This window comes from Onychomys torridus, chromosome 4 (genome assembly GCF_903995425.1).
Source record: "Onychomys torridus chromosome 4, mOncTor1.1, whole genome shotgun sequence".
NCBI classification, from domain to species: Eukaryota; Metazoa; Chordata; class Mammalia; order Rodentia; family Cricetidae; genus Onychomys; species Onychomys torridus.
In genome coordinates, this window is record NC_050446.1 from 101,548,600 (window position 1) to 101,563,049 (window position 14,450).

The 14,450-nt window shown below is 49.6% G+C and overlaps 1 protein-coding gene across 2 annotated transcripts; it reads left to right on the top strand.

The window, feature by feature from the left end:
* The first annotated feature begins 89 nt into the window (after positions 1 to 89).
* Positions 90 to 13,936, top strand: Tmem127 (transmembrane protein 127). Of its 2 annotated transcripts, XM_036185007.1 has the most exons (4): positions 90 to 229; positions 623 to 940; positions 9,149 to 9,313; positions 10,172 to 13,936. In XM_036185007.1, the coding sequence occupies exons 2-4, from the start codon at positions 697 to 699 to the stop codon at positions 10,477 to 10,479; spliced, it is 717 nt and encodes a 238-aa protein (XP_036040900.1). In that variant the 5' UTR covers positions 90 to 229; positions 623 to 696; the 3' UTR covers positions 10,480 to 13,936. The 2 variants fall into 2 exon arrangements, with proteins under 2 accessions (XP_036040900.1, XP_036040898.1); XM_036185005.1 differs by having other exon boundaries at positions 90 to 940.
* The last annotated feature ends 514 nt before the right edge of the window (positions 13,937 to 14,450 follow it).

Here is a 14,450-nt window from a genome sequence, read left to right on the forward strand (position 1 = left end):
GGCGGCGCGCGCACACAGTGACGCAAAAGGAGGGCAGAGCGGTGAGCCGGAGGAGGAGGAGGAGGAGGAGGAGAAGGGGGTGGGGTGCGGCTGGAGGAAGCCGGAAGTGCATCAGCCCGGGTCCGTCTGGGCGTTGCGGGATTGGGGCCTGTGATCACTTGGCCCGGGCAGCTGAGAAGCCCGTGACCGGGCAGAGCGGCGCCATCCCGGCCCTGAGGCCTACTGACCGGTGAGGAGCAGGGACTAGAGTAGGGAGGGTCGCTGTGGCTTAGGTCGCACCTCAGAGTGAGGGTTCCGGATCCCGGCGGCCCAGCCTCATCCTCCGCCCCTCAGCAACCCTCTGCCCAATAACCCCAGTCTAGGTCTCCTCCGCCCCCCGCGCCTGTAGCTGACCCCCTGTACCTCCGGCTGTTCATCCTGGCATGTCCACAGCCCACCTAGTCCCCTGTCCTCTCGGAGTCCTAGTCCAGCGCCCCTCATCCAGAGACCTCGGTCCCCGCCCCCCGAGTTCCCGCAGTCCTTTGGTCTGTGCTCAGCCCTGGGTCCCACCCCGCAGTCTCTGGTGCGGACCCTGACAGTTCCCGGCCAGCTGCCCATCGCATTGCTCTCCACCCGGGTACAGACAGGCTCTGCGCACCCCGCTGAGGTCGGCGGCCATCAGCAACGACCGCAGAGCTACAGCAGGCGGCCCCGGGCATGTACGCCCCTGGAGGCGCAGGGCTGCCGGGAGGGCGCCGGCGGAGGAGCCCGGGAAGCAGCGCTCTGCCCAAGCAGCCGGAACGGAGCCTGGCTTCGGCCCTGCCTGGCGCCCTGTCCATCACGGCACTCTGCACTGCCCTGGCGGAGCCCGCTTGGTTGCACATCCACGGAGGCACCTGTTCCCGCCAGGAGCTGGGGGTCTCGGACGTGCTGGGCTATGTGCACCCGGATCTGCTGAAAGGTGAGGGCTCTGATCTCCTGCTCTCCCGGCTTGAGGGGCGGTGTAGAATGGACGCGGACTGGCCGAAGCATAGATAACCAGAGGCAGTCATTTGTTAAAGGCAACAGCCCCGTTCATACTTGGTGTTCATGCCCACCAGGTGGCTCTGTTTGGGGGTTTAGCCCCTCATCAATTCTGATGTTATTTAGCCAAGCACCTATTCCTCACCGTCATGCTAATCCAGAATGCTGGTATTTTAGGTTTCTGCCAGAGGAAGGACACTTTATAGGTAGAAGAAATAGGGTGTTAGGTATCACAATTAACCACTCCCTTCTAACAGACCTGTGATAGGCAGAAAAGTTGTTTTGGGGCAGCTTGATTGATGGAGAAAAGAGAACTGTTAATATGACCAATTGTAAAAGACATTTTAGTATTCTTTGATAATTGGACTTACAGTAGAGGGTACTTGTGGCATCCCAGGTCATCAGACGTCAGTTCCATTGCCACACTCAACAGTTGGAATTTGGCTTTCCATGCCCTTACAGGTATACCTGACTGAGATGGTTGCCTTATTCATCAATGGATTTCCCAGACCAGCAGGCAGAAGAAAATATCTGTTTTGTTTATTGGATGACATAGGAGTCCAGAGCTTAGTGGAGCACCTGTCTCAGGAGCCTCATAGCTCCTCCTCTGTTTCTAGGAGTGAGGATTAAGGCTGTACCGTGTGAAAGCAGGACTGTACTTACTGATTTTTAATCTAAAAATGGCCAGTGGGCCCCAAATGGCCCCATCTTGTTGTCCTCAAGACCTTTGAACTAGTCTCAGAAGTCTTCACGTTTCTTCTCTGCCCTCTTTAGTTCTGGTACATTCCTGTTAGACATGTGCAAGGTGTCTCAGGGAGGGCTCAAGCCTTGGTGAAAAGGTCAGTGCCCCTCTGCATTTAAAAAAACACTACTGTAGGTCTAAGCTGAAAAACCTTATTCTGTCACCTGGTGTTATCTTGCTTGCTGAGTTCTCTCCTCTCTCTCTCTCTCTCTCTCTCTCTCTCTCGGTTTTTCAAGACAGGGTTTCCCTGTGTAGCTTTGTGCCTTTCCTGGAACTCACTCTGTAGCCCAGGCTGGCCTCAAACTCAGAGAGATCCACCTGCCTCTGCCTCCTGAGAGCTGGGATTAAAAGCGTACACTATCACCGCCCAGTGAGTTCTCTTAACAGTTTGCTTCTCTTTGTACATTCAATGCTTTAGGATGATTTTTATAGAGAACAGGGTGGAGGCTTCTGGTTTGAGATTTCTTTTTCCCCTCTTTCCCTGAGTTTGTCCCTTTAAGACCAAGGTTATGCACGGGATGGAGGCCTCCTGACATGCAGGCCTCCTCATATGCATGCAGCTTTGTCTTAGCACATACCTGATAGCACAAAGGCTGTGGAGTTTGAGTCTGGATGCTTTCCCTTTTCTTTGCACTCATCTTCATTTGTGCTTTTTGCTTTTGATGCCATGGTGCTTGTGTTTTAGGAGTTGAGTGTCACACACAAACTGGGAAAGAGTTTATGGTGATAGTCTTTTGCAGGACATCCCTGGGGTGGAAGGGTCGTAACATTCAAATGGTGTAGAGAGCGGCAGTCTGATCTTACATCCTTGTTTCAGAGATCCAGGAAGGAAAGTGAAGCAAGCTCCCCAGGCTTGCCCTCCTAGGTGGCATCACTGGTACTGCCTCCCATTTGTTGATGCCAGAATAAAATGGTACTGTCTCCTTAATTATGTTTATCCTTTGTTTTACTTCGGCTGTTGTAAAGAAGGATCTCATGGTACCCTGTCTTGGTGTACATCCCTGTTAAAGGCATGTTAAAATAAAAATCAGCTCTTGGTTCAAGGTTTTGTTTGTTCACAGATGTATTTGCCCTTTCTAAGAAATTATTCAGACAAATTTTGTCAAATTTTTCAAACTTGTTGTCTTAACCTTTATACTGCATTTGCTGTGTGTTTAGATCTCTTAGCCCATGCATGGTCATCTCCTTGGCCATTTTAAGCCAGGATCACTTAGCTCCTGTCTATAAATAGAAGCATTGGCATTGGGACCTTGTGAGCCATTTCAGAAGGCAAGGAATCTGGTCTCTTGTAGCTTCTCTTCTGCTGCTCTCTACCTGGGATTTTTGGTGGGCCTTCAGGCATATGGTATCCTGTGTGACTGTGCTGATTGCTACATCTACCACATAATCTACCCTGGAAGCCTGGAATAGTCCAATCCCAGGAGGAAATAGAGATGTACTGGGCAAATATAATGCTTATAGATACTTGCAGAAGGAAACACCCCTGCTAGATCTCTGCAGGGAAGAGAGTGTGAGGTGGGCCAGAAGGCTCCAAAGCAAGCCTGTGTACCAGGCATGGAGCTAAGCACACTTCACTTCTGCCTTAATCTGATCCTTATTTACAAAGGCCCCCAGCTCAAGTAGAGTAGGTAGTCTACTCAGAGACACAGCTGATCCAAGTTGTGACTCCAAAGTCCATGCTCTTATTACCACCACTCCTTAGTGCCCTCTGAGTTTCTTTTCCTTTCTGTTAGAGCTATGTGAAACTTACATTTCCTATTCTGATTGAGTCTTTTGTTGTTGTTTTGTTTCTTACCTGTAAACGTAAGCTTTTATTAGAGGTGAGGAAATGCACACATACAACAAGGCACCAAAAAAAGACCCTTTGCAATGCAGAAGGGAGATTTGGGAAGCCAAAGCCTCTCTGGTTGTATTTTTATCACAAACTCAGCCAGAGCTGTGCTTTTTAGTGCCCACACTGTCTTTCAGGTTTCAGGCTCAACTTGGTGAACCTGAGGCAGAGCTGCTCACCCTTGCTGTGTGACCAGATGTGTGAAGGCTTTAGCAAATGCCAGCTCAACAGATTCTGTTCTGAATCCTCTTACATAGCTTCTCTGGACTTAGGTCCAGAGAAGGCTTAGAAGTGCCCAGACTTTTAGTGTCTGTGGTAGAGACCCTGAAAGCCCTCTCTTCCTCTCTAGTGTGGCCAGCAAAGGGCAGCCCCACCACCAGCTTCAGGAAGCAGTTTTGGAGAATGAGTAAGTTGGGATTTGATGTCAGTGACTCAAGATTGACAACAGCCACTGGAGGACCAAGGATGAAGGGCCTGTGCACCTGATGGGTTGTGACAGATGTTGATGCCACCACCAGGCCCTTGGGGGCGGTTCTTGGGTGGCTTGGCTGGCACAATTGATATCTGTAAAATGAACCATCTGGACACTAGTGTGCCCTGTCGGTGGTCTATGTCAGATTTGGCTGAAAGCCAAGAGTTACAGTGAAGGGATGCAGAGCTGAAGAGAAGGTTCTTCGAGAGACTGGGGCAATGGGATTCCTCTAGCCCACAGGACCCCTACTGAGGAAGGAGGAAGGGAAGAACAGCAGGTAGTAGTGGGTCTGAAACCATTTTAGTTTTTCTGCTTTCAGCCCACATAGGTCAAGAGGGGGTCAGCCACAGACAGGTAGACCGGAAGAGCCAGAGCATTCAAAACAAATCCAGCCCCGTGACTCACCAATGACCTTGGTCAAAGTCAGTTCCTTAGGATTTGATTACATAGCAGCTGCCTTCTTCCCTGATGACTAGAAGGGACAGTCAGGCAGTGTTTACCAAAATAAACAGGCCAGAATACAACTGGAGGGGAGGATAGGACATGCTGTCTGTCTGGAATGTAGTGTACCAAACCACTGGCTCAATTTAAAGTCAAGAGCCTGCCCCACACGGCCTTTTTGTCCCACAGTAAGTCACTCCTACCTACCCAGCCTGTGGGGCTTTAATGTCTCTGGAAGGCCTCTTGGGGACAAGAGTGTTATTTACCCTCTCTGCCATAGTTTTTAGGAAAGGAAGCCAGAGACTTTAAGATCTCCGGCCCTAGGAGATGCTCTTGATCAGGGCTGTCTTCCTGTCTTACCTTATGTTAAGACACTGCTCCCCTGCCGTCCCTCTCTGGAAATGTTAGCACGACCCAAAGGGAAGTTCACATTTGGCTTTCCCCTTAAGCTAGTGGCTGTCAACATGGGGATTGCAATTCCTTTGGGAGTCCACCGACCGACCCTGTCACGGGGATTGCCTAAAACCATTGGAAAACACAGATATTTATTTACATTTCACTCCAGAACACTAGCAAAATTAGAGTTATGAAGCAGCAGTGAAAATCACTTTATGGCTGGGAGTCACCACAACATGAGGAACTGTAGTAAAGAGTTGCAGCGGTAGGTAGGTTGAGAACCCTGCCTTAGAACTATAGCTGTGGAGCAGAAAAGGGCAGTGGAAACAAAACACGCCAGAATTTGGTATCACAATTCAGTCTGCTGATCAGGTGACTGCTTTCCCCCCTAGCACCTGTCTGTGGTGGGTGAGGCAGGGGTTGCTACTTTCATTTGAGCCTTTAAAACAGGCCCTCTAGTGACTTGCTAAAGGGCAGACCTAGCATTTGACGAGGTATAGAGTTTTTCTGCTGTCCTAACTCCTGACCAGAACTGTGCTCAGATGCCCTCAGTGCTGCAGAGGTTTAAACACCATCTGAAGCCAGTTTTGTCCTCAGTCCCTGTGTGGACACTGCTCGTCACTCCAGCCACACCTCTCTTGCCCTTTGCTGCTGCTGCTGGAATCTGAGTCCTCAAGCTGCTGCTTTCATGAGCTCAGCAGCGGCTGCTTGGACAACGTTCCTACTAGTTCATCTCACCCTTTTTTTCAGTACACCTCCGTAGAGTTTGATTGATTATCTCCATCAAGGAAATAATGAAAGCTGCCAGTGGGTGCTTAGCAGTTTCCAGGTGGCACAGTGCAGTGTCTGGGGGGGGTCACTGTGTGACCTGGAGGAGGTCACTTAATCTTCTGGAGCTTCAGACTCCTCATCCGAGCTGTGTGAGGACTTTGAGGGTGGCACTCAAGCTTGGCAAAGATAATGCTGGACCCATTTGTGTGCACAGGCTCCTGTACCTTCAGCTATGTTTGCCTTTGGGAAAGGCAGGTGAAGGGGGGCCTCTTTCTTGAAGCTTTTTATCATGTGCATATCCTGCTTATTAAAATAAAAGCATTTTAAAACATAAAGCACATAGGTGTGGATATATCAGGTGCACATTTTCAAGGATAATATGTTCAACCATCATCAGAAGAAACAAAGCGCAGCGTTTTTAAAGCCTCGTGTGCACCCTTCACACAGTGCCTGGCTGCACAGAGGAGTGATGCAGGTGAACTGCTCCAAAGTGGCATGTGATATCAGCCCTTCCACCCTGTCTCTGGCAGGCAGTCTTGGTAGCACTGGAACACTTGAGTCTCCAGGATTCCCACGTGCCATGCAGACCCCAGAAAGAACTGATTGAGTTTTCAGTAATGTTCAAATCGGAACCAGGAGTCAGCCCTTGCTCCCTCAAGCCTTTGTTCCTGGCCCTTCAGAATCCCTATGCTGTCTGGAGTAGGCAGTGTGGATGTAGTGAGGGCAGATGCTAGCTTCTGGCAGAACTCATGGACAGCCAAGCTCCATGGCAGTAGGTAATCACCCAAGCTGGATGCTAGGTCCTCTGCAGTTAAGATCATGACAGATAGCTCTGAAGGCAGCCAGATGGAGGCACACGAGTCTGAGGCTGAGTACATATGCCAGTCACAAAATGCTTGGCATTTCCCACTGCTCAAGATTCCGTCATGGTCAGCATCTGCTATACTGAATCTTTTTTGCTGGCAGTGGGTCCACCGCTTAGCTTCTTGGTCTTTCCTCCACCTGTCTGCTTTCCTCTGGTATCTAGGACTGGTGTTTTTGGTGACTGGAGACTTGGACTACTTGTATGGGGATTTTCTGTGCTCCCAGACCTTCTAGGAGCCTGGTACATGATTGCAGCAGCACCTTGGTGATCAGGATGTAGGCTAGAAATTGAAGATTGTCACCTTCAGATTCTAAATTTGACATCAAAGCTCAAGAAAGGAGCCTGTAGTCTGTGCGTTTGACCAACTCTATCCAGTTTTTCCTAAATCACTCAGTGACCTATGGCCTAAATGAAAGCAATAGCTGAGGCAATAGCCAAGGAAGAGGAGGGAGAGGAAGTGAAGACTTGTTTTCTTCTTTAAACTTCTTTTTTTCAAGATAGGGGTGTGTGTGTGTGTGTGTGTGTGAGTGTGTGTATCCCTGGTTGTCCTGAAACTAGCTCTGTAGCCCAGGCTGGCCTTGAACTCACAGAGATCCGCCTGCCTTTGCCTCCCAAGTGCTGGGATTAAAGGCGTGTGCCACCACCACCCGGCCCCATTTTTGTTTTTATGTATTTATTTATTCATTCATTTTTAAAACATGTTCTCACTATGTACCCCTGGCTGGCCTAGGACTTACTATATAGACTAGCCTCTAACTCAGAGACATCTCCCTCTGAGTACTAGAATTAAGGGTGGGCACCAACATGACCTGCCTTTGGCTCCTTTTTTGATCAGCCTTTCTTCCATTCTGTGCTTCAGGAAGCTATCACTGTTTCCATAGCTATCAGAGGAGACTGACGGTACTGTTTAGCTGAAATCTTTAGAAGAAGGTATTTAAATACTGTAAGGATACAAGTTGCTCTGTTTTGGTGCATGGTTGTCACCCTAGGGACTCCTTGATGCTGCCTCTCCTGTTTTAGCATCCTTTGTGTGTCTGCGTGTGCGTGTGCGTGTGCGTGTGTGTAGCTGAGGATCGAACCCCACTGAGCTAAATCCCCACCCCCCGTTTGAGCACTCTTGTTCCTTGTTTTACTCCCCTGATTTGGTAGCATGTACATGCTGTCGTTGCTGAACTTTCCAGGGCTCTTGTGGTGTGACTTCTAGCTTTTCTGCTGCTGGCTTGCCTGTCAGCCTTCTAGCCCTAATCAAAGTCTTCTCCCCTTTGTTTGTAGGGGTGCAGTTGAGGTGGTGATTGAGACAGGCTCTGGTGGAGCCCAGGCTGGCCTCAGGTTTGCTAAGTAGCAGAAACTTGCCTCGAACTCCTGAAGCTCCTGAAGCTCCCAGCAACACCTCCTTAGTGCTGGGATTACAAGGGTGAACCACTTTCAGCTCAGTGGCATATTTGCCTCATTGTTAGTCTTCACCACTGCCCATTCCCGGAACTTTTTCATGACCCCAAACTGAAAACTCACAGTCAGCTAACACCTTGCCCTCCCTTTCTCCAGCCCCTGGCAGCCACCATCTCACTCCTCCGTGCCAGTGGTCTGACTTCTCAGCATTTCATGAACAGAATCACAATATTTGGCCTTCTGTATTTGACTTAAATTTCACTTAGCTCAGTGTCTCTAAGTTCCATGCCTGTTTTAGAATGAAAATGGAAGGAATGAGTGGATAAGTGGAGAATGGGATTTAATTGACCTGTGACCTTGGTCTCTCTGGCTGTTTCAGCTCAGAAGTCAATGGCCTTTCCCTGCTGGCTCAAAGCATCCTTTAGCAAAATGCTTAATATGCTAGCTTTGTTGTCAGAATCTTGAAAAATGGTTTGAAGCTAGCTAGGTCTGGTGGCTTGCACCTGATTGCAGTACTCAGGAGGCTGAGGCAGAAGAATTGAGTTTGAAGCCAGCCTGGGCTACACAGTGAGACTGTCTCAAAAGCAAAGTAAATGGAAGAGAGGGAAGGAGGGAGGGAGAGACGGATGGGTGAGCACTGGGCATGGTACTCAGTTTGTGGAGTATCTAGCATACAGGAAGCCCTGGTTTGTGCCATTAAATTATGTGTGGTGGTGCATGCCTGTAATTCTAGCCCTCCAGAAGTGGAGGCAGGAAAGTCACAAGTTCGTCATTCTCCACCCCCTACTCAGCAAATTTGAGGTTAGCTTGAGATAAGTGAGACCTGTCTCAAAAAGAAATATAGAAGAGGGGCTGGAGAGATGGCTCAGAGGTTAAGATCTCTGACTGCTCTTCCAAAGGTCCTGAGTTCAATTCCCAGCACCCACATGGTGGTCACAACCATCTGTAATGAGATCTGACACCTTCTTCTGTATACATAATAAATAAATAAATCTTTAAAAAAAAAAAGAAATATTGAAGAAATATACAGTCACTCTAGACTAGTCTTGTTGGAAAAAAGACTTGAAGTGTACAAGTGACTTCTGTTTGCCTCTACAGAGCAGCTTGTGGCAGGAGCTCATACAGTGCCCTCCAGGGCTTCTGTCTCCCAGAGACTGGGGAGGAAACCAAGATCCTTTTAGGTACATTGCTTGCCTCAGGGTGTTCCTTGGGCATGAAGCTTCCATTCTTTCTCCACAGATTTCTGCATGAACCCCCAGACAGTGCTGCTCCTGAGGGTCATTGCTGCCTTCTGCTTCCTGGGCATCCTGTGTAGTCTCTCTGCATTCCTTTTGGATGTCTTTGGGCCCAAGCACCCAGCTCTGAAGATTACTCGCCGCTATGCCTTCGCGCACATCCTCACTGGTAAGGCCAGGGTCTACTCATGTGGGAGAGGACCTGCTGGAGGCATATTGGTACATGGGCTTGTTTCTCATGGCTCTCCAAAAATGACATCATAGAAATCCCGGGCCTGGTGTCAGCATGGAAGGAGTTGGGCTGTCTTACCTGGACTGGCATGCATGGCCAGTTTCTCCCACTGAGTCCACCTCCCGCCAGGCCTGCTCCTCGCTCATGTGCAGCCACTTTCCTCACCAGGCCTGGGCTGCTGTCAGTCTGGCTTTCCATAGTGATCGACTTCACTTCACTTCCAACTCAGTTCCAAAACTGCATCATGTGGTTTTTTGTGTTTTAGTTTTTGTTTTTTTTCCAGAGACAGGATTTCTCTGTGTATCCCTGGCTGTCCTAGATCTCACTCTGTAGAGCAGGCTGGCCTCGAACTCACAGAGATCCACCTGTCTCTGCCTCCCAAGTGCTGGGATTAAAGGCGTGTGCCACCACCGCCTAACTTTAAAACTGCATGATCTTATCTGTTTCTTCTCAGTACACAGAAGCATCCAGGGGCCTTATTATCTAATTGTAAATTCCTTCTTTCTTTTCTTTTTCCCCTTTTTTGGAGGGGTATGGGGTGGTACTGGGCATTGAATCCAGGGCCTAGTGCATGTTAGGCAAGCTCCTTACCATTGAACAATAATTCTTAAGATAGACCCTGTCTAGTCAGAATGGGTCAGATAACTGTCCTTGGCCCTAAGCCAAGAATCTCAGAGCCAAGAAAGTTCTTGGGCCCTGGGCCAGGCAAGTCCTCCGAGAACTGGTGAGAGGCTGTGATTATTCCTTAAACGTGCTGACTGCTGATCCCCGATGTGTGCTGTTCCTGTCTCCCAGTCCTACAGTGTGCTACCGTCATTGGCTTTTCCTACTGGGCTTCTGAGCTCATCCTGGCCCAGCAGCAACAGCATAAGAAGTACCATGGCTCCCAAGTCTATGTCACCTTTGCTGTTAGCTTCTACCTGGTGGCAGGAGCTGGCGGAGCCTCCATCCTGGCTACTGCAGCCAACCTCCTGCGCCACTATCCAACGGAGGAAGAAGAACAGGCGCTGGAGCTCCTATCTGAGATGGAAGAGAATGACCCCTACCCAGCAGAGTATGAAGTCATCAACCAGTTCCAGCCACCCCCTGCCTACACACCTTAATGCCAGCCAGGGCTCTCTTCCTCAGCAGCCCCTCCCCCGGTGCCACAGCTCCTCTTACACCCAGAAGAGCCACTCCCCACAGGTCTCACCGGTAGGACCCTGACCATCTTCACCAAACCTTCCCCAGGTGACACTCTGCCTTTAGGGTTGTCCATTGGTCCCTGCTCTGCAGAGCTGGGATGATTTTATATAATGCACTCTTTCCCTCCCAGAATCCTCTGCTCCTTTCCTGTTCACTAGCTCCTTCCAACCAGGGATGGTCAGATGAGTTTCCTCCCTCCGTGGGCCATGTCTTTGGGCCTGGGACTTTCCTGGGTTGCTGCTGTAGTGGACAGTCCCTGAGAGAGGTGCCAGCAGGGCACAGAGGGAAGGGACTGTGCCATGTAGGCTCACTCTGCCAGGCCCAGCATTTGTGCCACTTCTGTATCTGGGCTGACTCCCTCATTCCTTCTAGAGTGCCCTAGGCCTAGCCTTCCACTTTGTGGATTCTCTGCACTTTAGTCTCTGGGCCACTCCTCATGTGTGTTCTGGTTTTCTGGAGAGAAGGAATTGCTGTTGGGGAGCAGAGCAGCTCCTCTCCTGCCCTGCCCTGGCTTCCTGTGGTTGGAGCCAGGCCAGGAAGCAGAACCAGGCAAGACGCTGATCCTATCGAGGACCCCAGTGAAGGGAACTGAGTGCCCCAGCCCCTTCGCCTTTTAATGTGAGTGGTTTTAAATGGAAAACAAAGCAAAACGAAGCAATAGCAGCCATGCTCTTTCTAAAACAGGGATATGGCTGTTGTTGTTCAGAAATGGAGCCCATCCCTTAGATTCTGCAATATTTTGGACCATAGTTCCCTCTAAGCCTATAGTCACTTCTCCCAGTCTTTCCAACAGAATGCAGGCTTTCTGTTCTGACTCCTTCTTCCAGGCAGCTGTGGCTCCCTGGGGCCTTTCTGTGGAACTAGGGCCACATGGCCCCTGCGGGGCTGAGAACTATGGCCTGGCTGGCTGGCCAGCGTGGTGCTCCTCAGAACTGTGGCACTGAGATGTAACCTGGCCTCAGTTCAGGCACGGGGGCCAAGCAGGGCAGGACCCTCCACTTTCCACAATAGTACTCCACCCAGAGGCCCATCAGGTTGGTGTCAGGACCCTGTCAGATGTGCAGGCCTGGCTGTAGCCTTCAGAGTCAATGTGTCCCTAGCCTGTGACTTGGGGCTACAGCTTGCTGCATGCCCCTCTCCCCTTCTGGAATGTATGCTGGTCTTGCAGTGTGCTACTAGGCTGTTACTCTAGCTATTCTGTTTGCCTTGGGTCCAGTTTGATTGTTTGTTTGTTTATTTTGTTGTTTTGCCTGGAGACCTGGGGCATAAGGCAGGTGGGACTTGAGAGGCCTGCAGCTTGGATCCAGATAGGCAAGCTCTTCTTGTTCATTTATGAGCTGCTTTGGAGTGAGAGTCTAGTGCTAGCTGAAAGGGATATGAATTCCAATCTCCTCTCATCCTTAAGACAACAGACATTTTGAGCAAGAATGGAGACTTAGTACAGTCACTGAACTGTGACTACAAGACTGTCACCTCCTCATTCTTTGGCCAGAAAGAGTGGGGCATATGTGGACAAATGCCTATGCAGATGAAGACCAAGTGTGCCATAAGAAAGCATCTGCTTGGAGTTCCTTGCTGTGACACCAAAGTGTGCCCAGTGTGACGCTCCCATTCTTCCAGACCCTTCTCCGAAGCAAGAAAAGCTGCCAGGTGGTATCTGAGCACAAATCAAGGAGCTAATTAAGACTGCCTTTCTGGGCAGGTTTCTGAAGTGTGTGGTCAGCTGTCTAACATGACATCTGAGGGAGCAGGCCAGAAGAGCAGGCACCAAACATGCATGCCAAAGTGAATGAGGACTTGACCCTGTGGACTGTTCCTTGGGATTTGGAACCCACTTTTACTAGCTTCCTGTCCCTCTGGCCTTTCTTTCACTTCTCCCTGCCATTCTGATACTGATAGTTTGTCATATAAATTCCTCTGGTTGTGTTTTTCTTTTCTAGGAAAAAAATTAAAAGGCAAAACAAAAAACCAGAAACTACAGATGAGAACACAAATGCCAGTGGCTGCCTCTCATTTTTGTCATAATTTTCCAGATGTTTGTCCTCTTCCTCCAGACAAGCAGGGCGCTCAGTGATGAAACTTGTAATGGAACAAAGTTAGGAGGAACGTGGCGTGCACCTGAGTCACACATGACATTTTGATGCTTGGGAGCCTCCCACTCCTGACATCTTTCACAGAGCAAGTTCCCAAAGCTCACAGCTAGAAACAGTAGGTGCCTCTGCCCAAGATATCAACTACAAACGAGCTGCCCCGCTCCGCATGTCCTGATTAGCTGCAGAAGAGCCGTTTTCAGATCTCTAGTGGTACTTCCTGGGAAGAGCCTGAGAATACAGATGGTTCTGGAGCAAGGTTTGCAGAGTGGAAACCTTTTTCAGGCAGTTGATGGGTGGAACCTTGATGGCCGCCCACACTCTTAGTTCATTCATTCTCAACCCAGCTTGGGGCCCCAAGTATGTATTTGGAAAACATTTAGGGCTCTCTTTGGGAAGTAGTCCATTCCTAGCAGGATGCATGTCTTTCCTAGAAACTGATAATCTTCTCATTTCGTGTCCATTAGACATTTCTATGAAGGGTCCATTGGATTATGCACAAAACACTGAACCCCATGAAAGAAATAGGATGTCTGACAGGACCTTATCTCCCAGGATTGTATTTCCTTAGCTCAAGAGACGGATTCCCCTACAGGGAGACAGTGAAGTAAGTAGTCTCCTGGACACCTTGGGAAAGTCCTATGCTTGAGATGGGAGGCTGGTTCTAACCAGAATAATTATCAACAGCTTTATGGATGGAACAAATAGAGCTGGTTGATGTGGGAGAACATTTAGTGGAGGGGCCATTCCCTCTGAGGGAATGGCATAGTGGCCAGGATGTGGTGCAAAGTGAGATGGTGAAGGCCCATCTGACCATCCTCAAAGCAGTAGGAAGCCACAGGAGGGTCTGAAATCAAAGGGGATCCAGTTTTATGGACTGCTGGTAGTGTGGAGGGCTGTGATGTTCATAAAGCACCAGAGAGTGTGGGAATTGGGGGACAGGTGGACATTGTGTGGAGGACCCTCAGGCCTGGTAGAAGTGGGAGAGAGCCCAGGAACTCCTAGTCATAGTGCACTAGGAGATGGGATCAGCCTTGTAGCTCAAGAGGGCTTCCGAAGAGAGGCTGTGTTGTGTGAAGGAGAGCAAGGAGAGGCCTTGGGAAACACTTGGGTACACTTGTGTTGTACCTGAAGGAAGGGCAGTTCTCTCCAGATAACCTCAGACTCCTCAGCTGGTTTCTCACTCAGAGGTGCCAATGCCCTGGGCTATGACAGGATGGAATACGGTTCTGTGGGGAGACAGAAAAGAACTAATAAACTTTATAGCCTTTGTTTTCAAACAGTCTGCAGTCTTCCTGTGCCTTTCTGTGGGAGTGCCACTGGGATGGGGGCCAGGCAGAAAAGATGACTCCTGAAGTTAGGCAGGAACTCTCTTTTTTAAAATTATTTATTCTTATTTTATGGCATTGGTGTTTTGTCAGCAGGTATATCTGTGTGAGAGTGTCAGACCCTCTGGAACTGGAATCCTAGACACTGGTAAACTGTCATGTGGGTCCTGGGAATTGAACCTGGGTCCTCCAGGAAGAGCAGCCAATGCTCCTAACCACTGAGCCATCTCTCTAGCCCCAAGGCACGAACTCTTAGGGGCGGTGGTTTGACAATTAAGATGTCACTTCCTCACCTATGAGCTGTGGGGAAAATGCTTGACTTAAGTACTGGAGGAGAGGGCTCTTTCCTCAGGAGAGATTCATGGTGGACTGGTCTGTCCATTCTGCCAAGGAGGAAACCCCAGGTCTGGTGAGGGGCCTTTTCCAAAGATGTTGAAGGGAAGGTAGAGGCCTCCTCTGCCAACAATGTGT